This window comes from Canis lupus, chromosome 8 (assembly GCF_011100685.1).
Source record: "Canis lupus familiaris isolate Mischka breed German Shepherd chromosome 8, alternate assembly UU_Cfam_GSD_1.0, whole genome shotgun sequence".
Taxonomy (NCBI): domain Eukaryota; kingdom Metazoa; phylum Chordata; class Mammalia; order Carnivora; family Canidae; genus Canis; species Canis lupus.
The window spans coordinates 12111750-12132120 of record NC_049229.1 but is presented as its reverse complement, the minus strand read 5'-3'; the positions used below and the strand labels follow the sequence as shown (position 1 = coordinate 12132120).

At 41.4% G+C, this 20371-nt stretch overlaps 1 protein-coding gene across 5 annotated transcripts in view; it reads right to left on the bottom strand.

Moving 5' to 3' along the window:
- The window catches only part of NPAS3 (neuronal PAS domain protein 3), an 845222-nt gene extending 825209 nt beyond the window's left edge, over positions 1-20013 (bottom strand). For 4 of the 5 annotated variants that reach the window (XM_038544466.1, XM_038544462.1, XM_038544464.1 and 1 more), the window contains exon 1: positions 19914-20013. In XM_038544466.1, the coding sequence (XP_038400394.1) occupies positions 19914-19984 (71 nt within the window). In that variant the 5' untranslated portion in view covers positions 19985-20013. Of the gene's footprint in view, positions 1-15521; positions 15626-19913 lie in introns of those variants that run through there. The other variant, XM_038544465.1, reaches the window with a different exon arrangement.
- Between the last annotated feature and the right edge of the window lie 358 nt (positions 20014-20371).

The following is a 20371-nucleotide window of genomic DNA, read 5'->3' as shown; positions in this document are numbered from 1 at the left end:
CTGCCCCTCCCCTCTGGCTCCTGCTCACTCTCACTCTCTCCCTCCCCCCAAATAAATAAAATATTAAAAAAATAACCTCACAACATGTAAATCTGTTCACAACTGAATGTTATAAAAACTATGCAGGAAATAGGACTATAGATTATAACTTGCTAAACAAGATCATAATCTCCTTATAACAATCTATAACGTACTACCTTACTACAAAGCTAGGTATGACCTGTAAAACTTTGGTTGACTTGTTTATGTTGTAATTGTAATAATTAGCTTTACAGATATGATTGCTACAAAATCAGAAGATACGGTGCTAATTTAGTATAATGTGGGGGTGCAAAAAGATTCAATACCTACAAGTCCATGGGAGGTATTTAATGCAGTATGTAAAAAGAGACCTGTAGGCCCATATGGAGTGAGGATTTGGGTACAGATAAGGTAAAAACATTATGAGGCAGGAAAAAGAAAATGCTGTGGGAAAATGAAGAAGCCCCAGAAGACAGAAGGAAAATAGAAAACAATTCTTCAAAATCAGAAAGAAGCTGGCATGGTCAAAGAATGCCATCTCTATTATATAGTAAGTCAACAGACTGAAGCTTTAGCCCAATTCCAAAACCTTACTGTGACCCTATTTAGTGGAGATATTGACAGAACCTATCTTACTGAGCTATGGAGAAACTTAAAATGACCTAATGCAAAGACACAAAGTGAACTCTCAAAAAGTTAAAATTTATGGATAAACAGAGCAAACCAGTAAGAGAGCATACTTTATAAACAGGACAAAAATCAACTGTGATAAAAAGTATGAGAATGTTAATATACTAACATTATAAGGACGTATCCATTACTGAATCAACTGAATCTATATAAGCTTGATGTACAGCACCATACGCAAGTTTGGGAAGCCTACATATTTAAAATCTTTGTCATTTTCTCTCAAATAGTTGATTTCATTTTACATTAAGCTCAAAGAAACTTTAAACTATAGGACAATTACATCACTATTCCCTCTCATCCTTCCAAATAATCACCATAACAATGGTACAGACTCCTGAAAGACTAGTCTCTTTCATTTCTGCACATCTTGCAGGCAAAGCACTAACTATCCTTTGTACCAGAGTATCTATTCGAGGTTATTTGTATAGAAAACAGCCTTGGAGGATAGAACTAGCGTTTCTCCCTCCAGAGCAAAGGGAAGACATATTTTCTGTCCATTGTAAAAAATTCAGGTTCCTTAAGTTCGGAACTCCTCTTGTAACACAACCCACTACATATACAGGTATTATGTGGCCCTCTTCGTAGGAAGATCAGAGAATTGCCTTAAACTCTGATACTCCTGCTACTGCTAATGCTGGAATAAACTTTTCTGTCTCCAACATCAGGATATTGCATCTTACCAATATCCATTAAATTGTGGCAAGCTAACTTACTAGTTTGCAAGTAGGGTAAAATCTCAGGCACTTCACAATTCTTGACACAAATTTTTCAGGGAAAATACACTCCCTTAAGTAACTGATAAAAATGTATGAATATGCCATTTCCGGAGACTCTCAGATCCCCTAAAGCCCATTTGCTGACCGCTATAACGTTGATGGACCATGGGTTTAAAAATTCCAGTGTAAGTCAAGAGAGGCTACACTCAGTCAGAGCTTATCATAAGCCTTTGTGACCATGTAAGGAACAGATGCTGCTGGCAAACGAATAACAGCAAAATACAGTTAGATGGTAATTTCTGCCCTTGGAATTGGACTTGGTAAGTGAACCTGACTACAGGAGAAGCAGGCCAGGTACTGGATTCTGTGAAGTCTATTGTGGTTTTGTTCAACCCAACTCTAAACACTTGACGCGGCTTCCTTTCTACAAAGAATTCTGCAGCCATCTATAAATCCCACACTTAAATTCTACTTCAGCACTGAGCAGACACTTCCAATCTTAGTGTCACAACATACCACCCAATTCTCAATTTCTTTACTTGGTGGTAGCTTCTTATCACCATGAGAGACTTTTAACTTGCTTTTTTTAATGTTACCAATGAGAATACATATAGCACATGTGTTTAACCCAGCTCATGATATTTAGCCTTTTTTATACTCTAAGAAAAGTAGTGTATCATTTCTAAAAACAATGTCACAATGAGATATAAAATTTTCAGAAGACAAATTTCAAGGTGTTGACTAGGTATCTATTGGGAAGGGGTATATATGTGTGCTGTGGAGAGACAGACAAGGGCACCCTAAAGATTCTCCATGTCCTAATATACACTGAAATTTTGTTTAGCATTACTGGCTTCTTTTGAAAAATGAAAATAACTTCATTCCTAAATGTAAATTGTTCTAATCAGATTTCCTCCCAACATTTAGCCAACAGTAGCTTTGAGAAAGTAAGATCTTGATGAGCAAAGAGGGTATATCATCTGGTTTTCGAATATGAGTTACAGAAGTCCAGTCTAGACTATGCTATGGTTTTTTAATTCTCTTGGGTATTTTCATAAGAGAAAAATGGAAAATTATCTTGGGAGGAACAGAGTGTTTTTAGGAAAAAATATCCTTATCAATGGTGTTAAATTATCACTGACAATTAAGCATAAAATAGGGTTAGGGGATAAAATACTCTTAAATTTACTGATAATATACAGAATATAGGTATAATATATAAAGAGAGAAATTAGGCAAAAAAAGTTAATTACCTAATAAGAATATACTTGTAATGTCTATTAATATCATTAATTAGAAACTTAAAAACAAATAAATGACTAAATGATACATCTATTTAAAAAGTTATTAATTTATTTATAAGTAATCTTATCCAATCATAAACATTTAAATCTGTCTATACTACAAACACTAAATGAGTTCACCCTTTCAAGTAAGAGAGAAGAATTATAAGAAAGCTCCTTTGAAAAACAAGGTTAGAGGGGCACCTGGGTGGCTCAGTTGGTTAAGCATCTGCCTTCAGCTCAGGTCATGGTCCCAGGGCCCTGGGATGGAGCCTCGCATCAGGCTCCCTGCTCAGTGTGGAGTCTCCCTCTCTCTCTGCCCCTCTACTTACTCATGCTTGCAAGCTCGCTCAAATAAAAAAATCTTTTTAGGGGATCTCTGGGTGGCGCAGCGGTTTAGCGCCTGCCTTTGGCCCGGGGCGCGATCCTGGAGACCCGGGATCGAATCCCACGTCGGGCTCCTGGTGCATGGAGCCTGCTTCTCCCTCTGCCTGTGTCTCTGCCTCCCTCTCTCTCTCTCTCTCTCTGTGTGTGTGACTATCATAAATAAATAAAAATTTAAAAAAAATCTTTTTAAAAAAATTGTTTAAAAAGAAAAACAAGGTTAGAAAGAAATAATTGTTGTAGTTTGGGCAAATAATTCACTATAGAAATTTATTCCTTTATAAATGTTTTAGAAACACACAAAATTTTCAGAGATTACTTATTCCCCTAAGTGCTCGCCTGTCCATCAAACGTTACATTGTTAACTTCCTTCTTTGTGGTATATCATCTGGTTTTCAAATATTTCCACAGTTGTCCTACCTCTCAATTGAATTTAACCAACAAATGTATTTATCGCTAAACACGTTTAGTATTTTTCTTTAGTGCTACCTTGAGTCATGTGCATAATATGTCACTTTAAAATATAACTTAATATAGCCTATAGCTTCCACTGCAATGTCTCTCTGGACATTCTTGTAATAAAAAGTTTCCATTCAAAGATGTTTTTGTGGAAGAAAAATATTTAAATATCCAATATTTCATTGATTGAAACCTGCATAACAAGCACTGTTTTTGATCTAAAAACTTTAATAGCTTTATAAATAAAGAATATTTGTAAATACTAATGCAATTAGAAAAAAACCCAACCATAGACCTCAACTCATTATTCTTATCATATATTCAAATAATTCAAATCATGTAGTCATAGATTTTCAAAGCTGGAAGGAAATGTTAGTAACTTAATATACTAATGAAGAAAGTAAGGCTCTAAATGGTTAAAAGACCTGTGTAGACTATGACTTCTGATAAAGATAATGAAGGACCAAAACCAGTGACTGGGATTTAGGCCATTACCTGCTGTTCTACTAGCACCCAACCAGCAAGTGCCCAGTGGTAATTCATAATGTGCTGCCCTGACAATCTCAATATTCATAGGTCCTTGTGTTAAGTATATACCTATTACCCAGTAAAGAAATTCTCCTTGCTTTCTGCCTACCATTTGTTGAACACCAAAGTCGATACCCTTTGGTACAGCTATACTTTAGAGCTCTCTACTGACTTATACCCTAGTGTATTTTAATAGCAGTTTAAATATCCTGATTCAAAGATGTTACAGTATTACTATTACAGTTAATTTTTACAATATTCACAACCACATTAGCTGGAGGATGGTGCTACTGCCATAAAAAAGACTATGCCCCTATCATTTGTTTAAGTTTCTATGCAGCTACACCAATACTGTGCAGAAACAGGCCTTGGGAAATTCTTAATTTCTGAAGACAAATAAAAATATGTGGGATAGTTCTTTCTTTTTCCTAAAAATGTTCTAGCTTGTTAGTAGCTGTTTGTATCAAATACAAAATGACTGCCAAAAGACACATCTAACTTTTTACAGCTATCAGCTTCCCTACATGAATGGGAAGGAATCCATTTTATTTCTTAAATGATCCTGATTTTCTTGCCTCCAAAACAAACAAACAAAAATAATGTAGGAGATTAAACCCTACGTATGAAACCATGTACAAAAGGAGTATAGGTTGTGGAAAAATATGCCATCATAATGTCTTCTGCTATCTGTGTTGCTAACTATAACTCTTGCATATATAATTCTATTATACTTTTATAATTCAGGGTTTTGAAAATGCTTTTGAACCATTAATATATTTTCCTGGTTAAAATTCTTTGAGATGTTCTTAACAAGAGTCTTAGATAATGAATTTGGGCAAACTCTGGAACAGTCTTTACAGTATTATCATTCTCATTAATTTTCAGAACTACCCACTGTGTTGAGATGATTGTCATGGGCCTAAGACTTCAATTTGGCTAAATATTTTTGCATATATTTCAACATATAAGTAACTAACAGATGTTTAAATGTTAAGTTCATATGGAAGAAATGGTTAAATGTGTTTAATCTCATGATCTCTTTGCAACACTAATTATTTTACTATTTCTTTATGTGTTTCACAATTTTCTCAATGCTTTGGTCTACAATGGGCCAGTGATTCCAAAATCTCTTCAAAGATAACAAATCCTTTAAAACATTCTGGAATTTAAGCCATTTATGCATGTATAATATTTAACATATGTAGCATCACTAGTTTTTTAAGGGAGAAAACCTTAAATAGTAACTCAAACAATATTTTTATAAAATATGCAGAGTTCATATAAAGCACAGGACTGTGTTTTTTTAGTTCTTTTATTTTTACAGAAAGAGGGTTTTCCATTTATATTCTTATTTGGCTTTAGCAACCTGATATATGATACTGCCCTAACCTGCCAGAAAAAGATGGGTAGTAAGCTAAAAACAATATTACTTCTAAGAGAGTTAATGCAGCACATAGTTTCATACTTTCATCCGGTTTATCTTTTTTTTTTTTTCTTTGCCTTTTTGGTTATCTCTGAAGACTGCTTCTGTTTCCATTGTTTCATCCTTCAGCATTCACATATCAGAGCAATAAGTATTTCATTACTGGTTTATCTGTCCAGAGGCTTGAGAAGCGGTAACAATTAACCCTCCCTTCACAGTGATTGATACAGGCTTTGCTTTCAATTTGTTCCACTACACAGATCATGAAATTCTGAATGCAATCATCCTCATTGACCTACACTTTCAAACACACGGCTACAATGAGACGAAAGTAATTATTAAAAGGAACACTGGACTACTGAGATCTGAAACAAAGTCTTTAAAAAATCTGTTAGATGACCTTCTGGTGAAATTGGCAAATTTTGATGTTAAGGAAAATGATAGCTTTGTGTCCCTGTCTGGAAATATTCAATGCAAGCTGATCAATGTATATTATGGTAATTTCACTGACTACAGTATGTGCTCAGAAAATGCTGAAAGCCATTTTAGAACTGTTACAAACAAGAGTTAAACTGTTAACATCATAGCTTAGTCTAAATTTTTTTCAAGGAAATTAAACTTCCTGATTTGTGTCTAATGAACAAACAGTGACTAGAGCAAAGAGTGAAGGTCGGAAAAGCAATAGCTTCACTTTATAGGAAGTTGCATACCTGAGTCCTACATCTTCCCTCTCCCCCTCCCTTTAGATGAAGATTCACAGTAAGAAATGAATACATTTTTCACAAAGTCTGAAAAATAGCTTCAAATAAATATTAATCTACTGCAATCGATATATATGAGGGATGGAGAGGGGCTAGCAGGACAGTGGTGACTACAGAACTATATTAAAACAAGGGTTGCAGTTAAAGAAAATCAGGGCGGAAAGCAAGGCAGCAGGCCTGAGGCTCTAATCACAGAACAGAGTGATGGAGATGAACCAATACTGCATGGATTAGCAATGAATTATTTTGAACCGTAATCATATGCCTGCACAGAAGAGAGGCAAAAACTAGCCATTACTCATAAACTGATCTGCTGATTTCTTGGGGGGGGGCGGGGGGGACAGGGGTGGAGAGGGGATGAGAATAAATTCATATGCTAAACTAATTCAGAATAATGAAAACCTAAAAATGTGGTTACACTTCAAGTAACATTCTATTTTTAATGTCTGCCACATACCACATCATATAGGGTGTTTAGAATACAAACTGTAAAGTGCTTGGATTCAAGTAGGATGAAACCAACCATTTCTTCTAAGATTAGGATGTGACACTGCCACTCTACTCTCTCTTCTTCCATGCCTGATAGAACTGTTTCTGGATAACTTTACCATGCCCAAATAAATAGAAAATTTTTGAGTATTTGGTTATAAAAAAGCAAAAGCATTCAAGAAATTAGTTTTCTTTGCATCACCTATTTAAAAAATCATACCAAATGAAGATTCAATTGTTAGAACTAATTTTGTTAGGAAGAAAAAAAAATCAAAACTGCTGGTAGCAAGAGATTCCTGAGATTCTTATGAACAGACTGTTTAAATGAAGAGCACTTTAATCAGTAGAGGAATCCTCACGTTTCTAATGTCTTGCTGTGCATTCTGCAGGTTATAGTAGCAGCTGGTAGAGGTCATATATCTTTTGTGAGCATCCCAAAAAGGCTCACTGCCAGACTGTTAAATTATGAATAAGCAATGAACAAAAGAATGCAGATACGGTGGTGACAAGATAATCCAAGCAAATTTATCTATGACAAATTTCACAGGATTAACAAATTACATTTACACAGAACAATAAAAATGTGTAAAAAAAAAAATGATGAGCCTACTTTTCTTTACAGCATTAGGAAAACAAAAAAGTCACCAATTCACTGCAAATATGTAAATTTAACTCGATCTAAAGTAAGACATTTATAATATGTTCAAGATACCTTTGAAACATTTTTGCATTTTAGGTGGATATAATAGAAACATGGTAGGTCTGATTTGTATTTTATATGTAAGTTATGTTGTAAACGGTATATATGTAGGTTTTACATATAAATCATGCAGAGTACACAGAATCTTGTACAATAAAAAAAATGATCCTTTTCTTATATGAATAGAATATATATGTTTTTCAGAAATAGATTCCGAGGAATAAATTATTTGATAGGAAAAATACTCCCTCAATCAGCGCAATACATACTAGTTACTAAAATACCCTTCTTCTTTGATGTCTCCATTTTCTACCAGAGAGATAGGTTGTGCAAACAATTTCAGTCATTCCATCTGCCCCTACCACAGTACTGCAGTCTTTTTTGAGTAAAGTGCTTCTGGATGAAGTTTAGAACCAGTATCCTTTTCTGTAGTGTTGACATGGCAGAAAGAAAATTCCATAGATTGGAGGGTAAAAGGGTGTCGATTTGATGTATATTCATATAAAGATGACCCTTAATCCAATATTATATTTTTCTTTATAATAAAATTCTTCTTATAAATCTTATAAATAAAAAAGACTCTGTCTATCAGAAATAATGGAATATAACTGAAATGCCCTATGATTCCACAAAGTGGTCTTAAAATGCTATGTGGCACTACCTTCAAAAATATGTGATAAAGATTTAAGCTTCAATGTTATATATAACCTAGGTACCCAAGTCAGAGCCCTTTAATTCTGCATTAGCATACTGATGATAATAAAATACTGTAATCAGAAGTAATTTCTTTTAAGATGATCTGAATGCTATTTTAAATTTTGTAGCCTATTTTTCACTTATACTTCCTATTGACTGCTGCTTTTTATCTTCAATATTTTAGCAAAACATCTCTCTAAATGAGCCCTTTTCAACATTTTATAAGGCAACCTACTCTTTATGTAAGCAAGAGATTTCCTGAATGTGAAAGTGGATATTTTAATAAAATACACAAGTAAAATGCTCAATTCTTTCACCCACAAATACTCAAGCACTGCTTATCTAGTCCTTTCAAGGTCTGAAATTCCTACTATACCTTTTTTTTTTTTTTAAGCTATTTGGTTGACAGTGTTACAGCCAAAAACGTAAAGATAAATGGGACATGCTTGTCCACTACTTCAAATCTAGCAGACATTCTACAATAAGCAGTAATGGTGTCAGATGTTACAAAGTTTCCCAAGCTATAGCTTTTGTCAAAGAACATGCCAGACCAACCCCTAATATTCCTGGCCTTAGAGAAATTAAAATGTTACCAAAGACACTCTCTTCTTGAAGATGCCACAAGTGTCTGTGTGTGCCCACAGGGGAAGAGGGACTAAATAATGAGAACTTATCATCTATGTATTTATCGTGGTCCATTTTTAACAAGTTTTTAATTAAATGAGTTAATTAATATATGTAAAGCCCTTAGACTAGTACCTGACACATAGTGCTATATAAATGCTTGCCATCATTATTATAATGCCAGATAATTTGGCAGGAGGCCAACTTGTATGAGTCCTTATATATTTCAAAAGATAATAATATCCAGAAATACAGTTAAGTACCAAAGAGTGTTATTCAGAAAGGCTGAATAACAGCCCACTCAGTGGCAAACGATCACAAAATAAAAATGTCTCAACTGTAATCTTTAGACAAACTGTGGCACACTCTGAGGCATAGATAACACCCATGGAAAAGAGGTCCCTGAATACTTCACCATCTATGACCAAAGAGCTATGTGTACACAGCAAACCGATTCTTCTAAAACCATTCCATCAAAAATCATCCCTGAAGTATATACAGCTGTGGAGCTTGCCCTCAAAACTACTGGAATGTTAAAGAGTAGAGGGAAGATAACTTAAATATTCATCCCTCTTCTAACTTATAAACATTGTATTTCTGAAGTTCTCCAAACATCTGATAAATGACCAAGAAGCAGAGATCTAACTCACGATCCATAGTGCACGGGGTCTTCCTGCCACAAGAGCTCTCTGGCATTAGTACAGAAACCCCTGAGTCTGGAAAATCCAAAGACGGAACACCTGCACATTGCTGTTAAGGTACATTGCTAGAGAAACAAACCTAAATTCAATCTCTAACTCTACTACCTTCCTTGGGAAGATTAGTTTCTATTTTCTGGATTGAAAGTGGGGATATGAGCACCTCCCTTCAGGGTGCAAGGGGAGGCCACAGAGAAAATTACTGTGAAGTATTTATACAGGGCCTAAAATATATAGCAGTGTCCAATAAATGTTTATTATTATCAGGTGTGATCTATTTCTATTTTTTTTAGTCCCATCAGAGATTATTTTTAAAAATAGGGTATATTTTCATTCACATTTATATGGCATCTTTTCTTTCTTTCCTCCAAGAGCCTCTAATCATTTTACGGTCATTAGTTACAAAATTTTACAACCTGAATGCCCACCCCAACCAGAACATGAAACAAAAATCAAAAGAGATAGAGGACCCTTATTTATATTTCTATGAATTCTGCACTTTCTCCTTTTGCAGAAAAGGGTGTTCTATATATGGCTCTCTATAATATTCTCTCTGACTCTCTATAATATTTTGCATGTCCAGTATAAGGGCAAGTCTATGACCAGAACAACTGCTCTTACAGAGTATTATTTATGACCATCTCTGCCCTAAGTCATGATTGTCCATAGTAGAGGCTCAATAAATAAGACTGTGTGAATGAACTAGTCAATAATTATAGTCGAAGGCCATGAGCACTTTGAGCCATAGTAATATGCGATTTTCATCCTGTGTCTCATGATTTTGTACACAAGAGCACAAATATTCCTATTAATTCACCAAAACATTATGCTCTAGAAAGGTACACAGACAAAACTTCAAGTGCCGTTTAATCTTGTCACTACCCTAGTCATGTCAGATATAGCAATAATCTCTTTACTCCTACTAAGCTATGTCCTGCTTATGCACTGTAGTATTACTAATATTACTACAAATTATTCTAACTACGTAAGGTTCTATCAAAATTAATAGTGCAAACATCCTATTCACACTAATGGGGCCCAGAGCAGTAAAAATACCATTCAGTTACAGTTGGTTTATTACACTGCCCAGTGAGGAAAAAGGGGGGGGGGGGCACTATTTACTGTGAAAATACTAACATCATTAAATGCAAAGCGATGTAACTGAATTTTCCCATAAATTCTAGAAGTACAGATTTAAATATTAGTACAGATTTAAATATTTAAAGTTTTACATATTGCATTATATGCAATTTTGGTAGCATTTACATTTTTAAATTAATATTTAATCAACTAATCAACTAAATTTTCAGCATACCAACCCTTTAACTTTCAGCCTTATCTAGCATAAACAACTGAGGCATGTCTATAAAATACCTGAAGTTAAATCGTTGGCCTAGGCAATGCAAAATTTTCAAAAATTTAAATGATGAAATGTTACACTATAGGAAAAATAGCTTTTGTAAACAAAATAGGAGGGGCCAGTTCTACTCTCATGTGTGCTTAATTTTCCTTAAATGTAGCAAGCAGCATTCTGTGCAGGAAAGAGAACCACGGGAATGCAGGAAAAATAGGAAAACAGAAATAGACTAACGTTTACATTGGGGTCATTATTAATAGTAAAGCATGTATGAAAGTTCATAGGGAAAAACATTACTAGGAGAGATTTAGAAATATTTGTGACATATCCCCCACAAATATCTCATAAAATATAAAGCTCTACAGCTTTAAAAATAACTAAATGAAAGCGATACCGCCTAAATCCTCCCCCAAAAGTGCTGCTTTTACAAAAGTATATATCTGTACATCTTGTCACAGAAAACTTCACAACAGAGCAGGAGATTCTGGGCATGAGGACCCATTTCAAACAGATGCAATTTTAACATGCCACTGGATTCCATCCAGACTAAGATCTGGGACTCAGTAGAAGTATTGAGGGGTTCATGTAAACTCTGGAATTCCCATAAAATAGCTCTATTGTCGGGGCAACCATTGTGTAGGATTTCAGGGGGAAATCAAACTTCCTATCACTAAAAATGTCAATCCATTCCAATGTGCAGATTATATTTAAATCACAATGCAATTCTTATCAGTCCATTGCTGAGATAGTAATCTCACATAACTTTTGGCCAAATAAAATTCATATTTTCAAGAATATGCAAAGATCTAGAGACCAAATCTGTACTCATAATACCATTAGATGCTGAAAATACCTCATGTAACATTTTCTTGTTTGTTTTTTTAACCAAAAGCATCAAGTAATGTTGATGTCAAGTTGGCTCCCTGTAATGAATCAAATCTAGTAACTGGCATATTCCAGGTTTGGAGTAGCTATTTGTCTCTCAATTCATAAACCAGAAATTGGGACTATGGAAAGATGTTGTAATGTGGGAGGGTCCTACATAATAAAGGTCATTATAACTCCTGGCTGCAGAGCTATACGATCTAATATCCTCTCTGGTGGTTCTATGATATGCCCATGCATTACAGTTGTTGTTGACAGTCTGTTGCCTTGGAAATATTTCATTATTTCAGTTTTTCCATTTGTAGACCCTTGGCCTTGTGATATGAAGGCCATCCTATTTCATATTTTCGATTATCATTTAAGCAATCTTGTGGAGCTATTTATATATAAGCAAGTGTTAGACAATGCATATCATCATTTATCACTCTGTGTTTAAGCTTGCAACGTAAAAAGAAATACCTCCAAAAATATCTCCACCACCACCTTCACTTTTTAAACCAAAAGTCCTGTATGACTGGAATATGCTTTGCAAACCAGCATGAGCACATCACATGCTTGACACTTCTATCTGTCTAATTTTCTTGGTTATACATCCACACAGTGGAAAAACTCTGTGGTAGTGCTACATAATTTGCAGCCTATTGGAGTTTAAAGAAAAATCAAGCAAGTTTAAATATACAAAGTTTGCAACTTGTTCTCTCAGGCTCTCGGGTTCTTCCTCTGTGTAAGAGAGAATATTAAGCATTGCCAAAGACATCATTAAGAAGAAGCTTCTTTCTCCAAAATTTACTCTGTGACATTACCAGAAAGAAATGACATTTGTACTGTACTACTAAACTCAGGTCAGCTATTTTATAAATTTACAAGACACTTCCAAAAATATTTTTTTCCTAGGTAAGTTTTTGATTACCAGTGTATTTGAAAAGCAGAAAAGAGTAGTGTCCATAAATGCCTTTATGAAATCAATGATTTGGAAACCATTTTTTAAATAAACGGAAGGATATGACCTAAAAGCATGTTCACAGAAAGCCATCTTTTATAAACATATTTGTATTCGACTGTTACAGAGAAACCCTACTACGAACCAACAAGTTCTAGGCCCAAAGTGAACAAAAAGGTGAAATGACTCTACTCAGTTGAAGCAAATACTATGAAAAACCGCCCCCTCCTGAACAAACCATCTAACGTCCCATTTCTCATTACAAAACCAAATCAACTAACATGTGTAATGTTTACACTTAAAGTGTTAAGAGCATTTAAAGCCCTAATAACAAAATGAACCCTCCAGGCATAAAACAACTGTTTGGATAACGGGCCAAGTTTGTGGTTATTACTGTTTGAAACATTTAGGTTGTACCTCCTTCTTTCCTCTCTCTCTCTCTCTCTCTCTCTCTTTCTGCCCCCTACCTCGTTATTACTCCTCCCTCTCCCTACAGGTTAAACCTTCTCAGATCCAACCTTTAAAATGACAGCATCCGAGCTGAACAAGAAGATGCTATTAAAGGGCATTAAATTAAATACAGTATATCCTCCTACAACTTCAATCAGAATTTCAGACCAAGTGTTATTTAGTTCAGCTCTCAAGTGGAGCAGAATAACAAATCGCGCACTTTGATTTACCTTCTTCGAATGCCAAATGGAGACAGGTGATAAAGAACGCGCTCATGCACAGGCTATGAAGTTTCCTCTAGAAATTAATTCTATCTTCAAGATTCCTATCTCAGAAAAATTCCCAAAATGGCACACAAATAGGCCTCTGCTAGAGAGATTACTGGGGCCATCCCAGTAAATACATTTACTACCAACAGAACTGGGGATGGGGAAGGATGGATAGGAGGGAGGAAAAAAATCAATTACAAACTTCTGACCTGAAAAAGTATTCATCGCCATGTTAAATAAATAATTATTAAAAGACCTGCACAATGCTCTGTATTTTTCTTTCTATCTACAAGAGCAAAGTACTTAATATGTGAATTCTTCATAAAACACTGAATATTCCTTTCAGCTAGTATGACTTGTCAGACAGTTAATGCTATACACATTCAACATCTTTAAAAACTGGATTATGTGTGATTTGCGTTCAGGTATATGACTTATGCTGAAATTACCCAGACTTTAGAATCAGTCAATTATGTATCTCCCTAACAAAATTTTTTCCTTCACCCTGACAATTTTGCGGACTCTACTGTATGAAGGAAATAACCAAAAATGTAACTGAAGCTTCCTAATAAATAGCGTATTTAAATCTCTTACCTCTCTTGGTGTAAGCAATAGGTTAAATGCTACATTGTATCAAAAATAAAACCACCCATATAATAATTAAATCTTGCAAGTACTGTGGACTTCCCTTCTCTTTTTTCTCACGTTCACTCATGGGTGTACTACGAGGAAAGTTGGGAGGGGGCCTACATCTAAGAGCATTTGTTTTCCTCATGAAGCAAAGGGTAACATTTCATACTTCCTACTGAGCATTTCCTCTTCGAAAACAGAAAAGATACTTTGCACAAACCAATATGCTATATGCAATTAATGTCATTAATGCTGCCAATTAATACCAAATAGGATTCCAAACAAAGTAGGCTGGGTGGACAGCAGGAGGGGAAACCACGTGGGGCCGGGAGGGGGGGGGGGGTGCTTAGCTACTCTGCAACCTAACAATGCCATTCACGTAGGACGGCTAAGGATATTTTGAATACAAACTCCCTTTTCCTTTGGCTTTAGTTTAACTAACTTCAAACAGACATGCTCGGCTGAGCCCCTTGCCTGGATATGCAATTCTCACCAGGAACTTTTTAAAACACAGATTCCCCAAACGGTAACTAACGGGGCATAGACGTTCCAACTGTTGGCACATTTTGAATCTCGCTGTTTACTCGCTAATTTGGATTTGAGGGTTTTCCTCTTCCTTTTTCTGTTTTTTCTTTGAGGAGCGGGGGAGTGGAAAGGAGGGCAAAGAAGGAGCCCCACGAGTTGCCAGGGCTAAGGGCGCATCCCGGGCGGCGGGGGCGGCGGGGGCGGGGGCGGGGGGCGGCGAGCGCGCCCCTCTGCTCGGGCCCGGCCTAGCTGCTCCGCGCGGAGACGGGAGACGGCCCCTCCGCGACACATTCCGGGCCTGGCGCGAGCTCCGCTCCCCGCCCCGGCCGCCGCCGCCGCCGCCGCCTCCTGCTCTCCTCCTCCTCCTCTCCTCCTCCTCCTCCTGTGCCTCCTCCTCCTCCTCTCCTCCTCCCCCTTCTCGCCTGCCTTCCCTCCCCCTCCCCAGCCTCATTCCTTCCTAGAGAGCAGCTGCCAAGGGACCTGAAGCGGCCCCGGGGATCCCCCGGCCCCCCACCCTCGCTGCTCCTCGTCACACCGCAGCCCCTTCTCTCTCTCTCTCTTTTTTTTTTTTTTTTTGCTTGTTTCTCTCTTTTTTTTTCTTTTTTTTTTTTTCTTTTTCTTTTTCTTTTTCTTTTTTTTTTTTTTTGTCAGCGAGTCACTCCATTCGCCGAGCCGAGGAGGTGCGACCGCTCGCAGAGCCTGGCGCCGCCGCCGCCGCCGCCGGAGCCCGCTCGCTGCCGCAGCCGCAGCCGCCGCCGCAGCCGCCGCAGCCGCCGCCGCCACCGGCGGACAATGCGCGCGGGGACCGCAGGCGAGCGCGGAGCCGCCAGCCCGCAGACGAGGTCCCGCGGGCTCGGGGCCCAGGAGGCGGGCTGCGGAGCGGGCCCCCCACCGCGGCGGCGGCGGCGGCGGCGGCGGCGGGGGCGGCGGCGGCGGCGGCGGCGGCGGGAGCGGCAGCCCCGGCGGCAGGTTCAATAAACAGAAAAGTGTTACCGTTCTCGCCTGGAAGGATCCTGCTGAAAGCTGGGCTTGGTGGGCGCCATCTTCCTGCTATTTTTTTTCCTCTCTTACTTTTTGCCTCTCTCCCCCCTCCCGGGTGGGGGGCGTGGGGAGGGCGGGGGTGTGCGTGTGCGTGGGGTGGCGGGAGTGAGTGCGGGCGTGCGCGGCTCGGCGGAGCCCGGCGGGCGGCGGCCGTGGCCCTGGCGCTGGCCCTGGCGCTGGCCCTGGCGCTGGCCCTGGCCGTGGCGGCGGCGGCGGCGGCGGCCGAGCTGCTGGGGCCGGGGCTGGGAGGCTACGGAAAAGTAGTGGGGCCGGAGCCTCGCCGGCGGCCGGCCGGCCCCTCGCGCCGCCGGTGCCTCTCGCCGCAGGTCGCCGCCTCCTCCGCCGCCTGCGCCTTCTCCTCCCCCTCCGCCGCCGCCGCCGCCGCCGCCGTCCATGCGCCGCAGAGCCCCCGCGGCCCGGGCCGCTCCGGCTCCCGAGACATGCCCAGCGCGGAGACAGCGACCGGCGGCGGCGGCGGAGGGGGAGGCGGAGGAGGCGGCGGAGGAGGCGGCGGGGGGAGGCTGCCGCGCGGGCCCGCGGACGGCCCGGCCCAGGGCCCCGCCGCCTCCGGGTTCTCGCCCCCGCGCGCCGCCACACCCCCGCGGCCGCCCCCACCCCGCCCCCGCCCCCGCCCCGGAGCCGGCCCGGGGGCAGGTGGGGCACACACCCGCTCGGCGGGGGGCGGCCGGGGCCCGGGCCGGAGGGGCGGGAGGGGGAGGACGCGCGGGGGGTTCCCAGCTTGACCGCTGTGAAAGTATTTCTGGGCATTTTCCAGCTGCTTTGCTCCAGAGCGCTCTCGCACGCAGACACACCCCCCCTCCTCTCTCTCTCTCTCTCTCTCTCTCTCTCTCTCTCGTCTGGGGGACTGGGAAGCTCGGCTGCCAGCGCAACAACGCCACTCAGTTGCAGTTTCGAACACTTCCCTTCTCAGGAGTATCGCAACCAGGGAGAAAGAGAGAGGAACTGGGAGGCCCCGGGCGCGGCCTCGGACAGGACAGCGTCCCGGGAGCGCCCCCGAGACCGCGGAGACACGCGCGGGTGGGAGGGCGCCGACCCAGCCTGCGGGCCGCGGGAGCCCTGTGGGCGGGCGCGGCGGCTGCACAGCCACCTTGGTGCTCCCGCGCTCCCACCGACCTTTCCCGAGCTGGAACATCTGCATTATTCACGCGCACACGTATCTGCAGACCCTGGGGTTCACAGGTGAATCCCCAGGCGTTTCGACGCAGTTAGACGCGAACGCCTGTGCCACCTGGCCCCTGGCCCCTGGGACCTGGCACCCCTGCGATCAAGCGCTCTCTTTCCCCCCACCCCCGTTTTACAGCTCAGCGAGGGCTAGGGAAAGGGCCACCCCATGAAGGGCCAGTGGAGGAATCCCAGTACCTGGTAGACTCCGGTCAGAGCGCCCTCTCCACTAAACCACTCTGCCCGGGGTGGGCAGCTTTTCAGTCATGTGTCAACCAGGAAGGCAGAAAGGACTCCCAGCGCATTCCCACTTCGAATAGATGAAAGCCACACGGAAAACATCCGTCCTGTGGGGAGGCTTTGCATTCTACTTTAAACTTCAGGAAAAATAGACCCGAAAAGGGGTCCCATTCGGTCCCACCGCTCCAGTAAAGTGGGGGCCGAGAGTTGGAAACTTCGAGAACACAAGTGTTTTTCGTGGCAGACGCATTTAATCTGCGTGACGGTGTTTGAGTTCTCTTTGGAGTACACTCTACAGGTAGAAGATGAGAGTGATTGAAAAATGAACTGAAGTGGAGAGGATTGAGCACAAGATCTACACGGGCTGGCGGGGAAGGGGGAAAAGTTGCCAGTTGGAAGTTTTGGCTTCAGGACGGCCAGCCTAGGGCATTCCTGCCCAAAGATGACAAATGAGAGAAGCTGTGTTCTCCCGACAGGCCACTCTTAAACTTGAAAAGCCCCCAACTCCTGTCACTCCCTCATCAGACTCCCCCAAAGCACTCAATGCAAATATATATTTTGGTAAAATGATGTGTCACCGTTCACCTTAGCAGACACATTCAGGTCTTGAAGTGGAAACTAAGTCTGCCCCTCCTAGTGTCTAAAGCCTAACATGCTGGTGGCCTGGTGAAGTAGTGCCAGAGGACACGAGGACTTGGGACTCATGACTCAAACCCTCCCTTAAACGTTTGCCAATGATTTTCTTGCCTCACATGGCTCACTCCTCCGTCCCCAGATTAACAAAAATTAAACGCAGTAACAGGTGTCATCCTATCTGAATAATGAAACCAAAGAAAGCTCCATCTTTCACAGCTAGCACCTTCTCTCTGTCAATATGACTGGACATAGAAGAGAGGAAGGAAATAATACATCCCAAAGGCTAAGGTTTAGAGTTGATTATTTTTAAAGCTTTAGTCTTTAGGATCACACTGAGATTCAGAGACATGATAAAGTAGCCCAAATTCAAAGATGAAGGTGGAAGGCATCAGTGGAGCTTTCAGTGTTGGTGTGGGAGATATGGAGGATCACCCCCGGAGGCTCCTGACTTGTGGGGGAAATTGGCCCTGAGAAGATCTTTGTGGTGAAGGACACCAACACTCTGAGAGAAAACCTAAAGGCTGAAAATGCAGGACCACCTCTTATGCCCAATTTATATCTCATGGGTTAGTTGGAGGTCTCTGAAATTGTCCAAAGGCCATCTGACATATCTGACCCTTGGCTCCCTACTTCACAGACCACACTATTGGAATTATTGCCTGCACTTCCTAGTTAAGGTGACCACCAGATTATATTGTCATTTAAATGTTTTGTAAGTGACAAAAAAACAAAAACAAAAACACCCTTACCTGAACCATGAAAAGGAAAAATCTAATTCTTTTCTAGTCCTTTATGTTTGAAAGATTCCCAGATCTTTTGTATTGTAGGTTCTTGTAATCACGGAAAACAAGACTAAAATAATTTAAATTTAAAAATCTCTTTGACCAGAAATAGCCTGTGTTTGAGTTGTTCTCAAGACTCTCTTTTTAAAACTTCCGACAGTACTCAGAGCATATAATGAAGTCTTCTACAGAATATTTGCAGTACTGGGCATCAACTTGGAAAACACTCAGTGTGTTATGCAAAATCTGCTCTGGTCGCTGGGCCATTGGTTAGAAAGCACAAAATATGGCAGTGATAGATTATCTTAACCTTTTCAGTTTAAACACTGTTGGTTCAAATCAAAGGTTCTCAAATCAATGAAGTTTGAAATACAAGGTAAAAATAGGAACTGTTATTTGAATTATGCATTGTGTATATTTTAAGTTAAATGCCATTGGCAAATCTCTCAGATATTTAATCGTGTGCAATCTGGGAAACACAAATATTTAATTTCACACTTTCATGTGTTCTTTTTTTTTCTTCCATCTTCTATGAAACTGAGCCCCACAAATGGGAAGCTTACCTTTCATACTACATTGTTAGTTTTTCTCAGCACATTTTTGTGGATTACATTTTTTTTTAAACAAAATCTTGACAGATCACAACTTGTCCTTAAGGAAAAACTTTAGGGTTCTAGGGCTGTTGGTGGTGGTATCCCCCCAACCCCTTTCTTTCTTAATTGAATCAAAGAATGCTTACTAATTCAATATCACAACTGTATTTTATTTAAGTATATATATATTTACTTAAATAAATAAATAAATATATATATATATAGCTGTTTGGGAGAAATGCAAACAAGTAATACTTTAAAACTTCCTTCTCACCCACCTAGCCTAACTTTGTAAAATTTGCTTCCTAACTCGCATCTCTGAATCTTACGCATTTGCATTATAATGCATTTAAGATGAATACTTAACAGCGCCGAGGAGACTCGGATTTCATGCTGTATTTCCTTGTAGTAACAGGTGACATGATAACACTATTATGTAGAATTGCAAGTCTACAGCTACACGTGAAAATCGTTCCTATTCTGTTTGGAAACAAATGATCAATCAGCCTCCGGTGATCAATTGCCCCCCAGGCTGCCCGTCAGCTCGGGTCCGCACCCGGCAGAGGCATGAGGAAATTCCGCGGAAGGGGACTGGGATCCCAAACTTTGCAAAAGCACCTTGTGCTGTGTTCTAGGACTTCGCTGCAACTCCTAGGCTACACGGGGCTGGGGTTCTGGATTTGGGGCCAGGCAGAGGGCAAAGGATGATTTCACTTCGCCAGTACACTGGAGTGCCTTTCAATCCGAATTGTGAATGATTTTCCTCTTTCTCATCCGTAGAACGAGGAGCAAGCAAAGTAAGCCCTGACGATGTGCCTGCGTGTTGTAACGCATAAAACAGGAGGCAAAGTGAGTCCCACCCCAGCACCCCGGGGCGGGGGCACTATCCCAGCCCAGGCGGGACTACTCACCGCTGCTGGTAGGAGGTGATGCCCTGGACGTTCTGCGGGGTGCCGTTGGCCGCGGTGCCGGCCCTCCCCATGCCCGCGCCGGCCGGCACCCCCGCGGCCGCCCCGCCGGCCGCCGCGGCCGTCACCTGCACGCTGAAATCCGGAAAGATTCGGATCATCGCCGCGGCTTCGGCCCCCGGGCGCGGCGGCTCTGGGCGAGAGCTGGCGGGGGCTCGGGTTTGGGCTCCGGCGGCGGCGGCAGCAGCAGCGCGAGCAGCGGCGGCGGCAGCAGCGGAGCCAGGCACCAGCCTGCAATCCCATTAGTGAGCCGCGGCCACTGTGCGCGGCGGAGAGGCGCTTTGATGTGCGCGCAGCGGGCTGGGGTGGGGGGGCAGCGAGCGCCAGGAGGAGGTGCGGGGGGCGTGCGAGGGACTTGCAAACAGCAAAACGTGTCAGGGTGGGGCCTTTTTTCCCTTTTG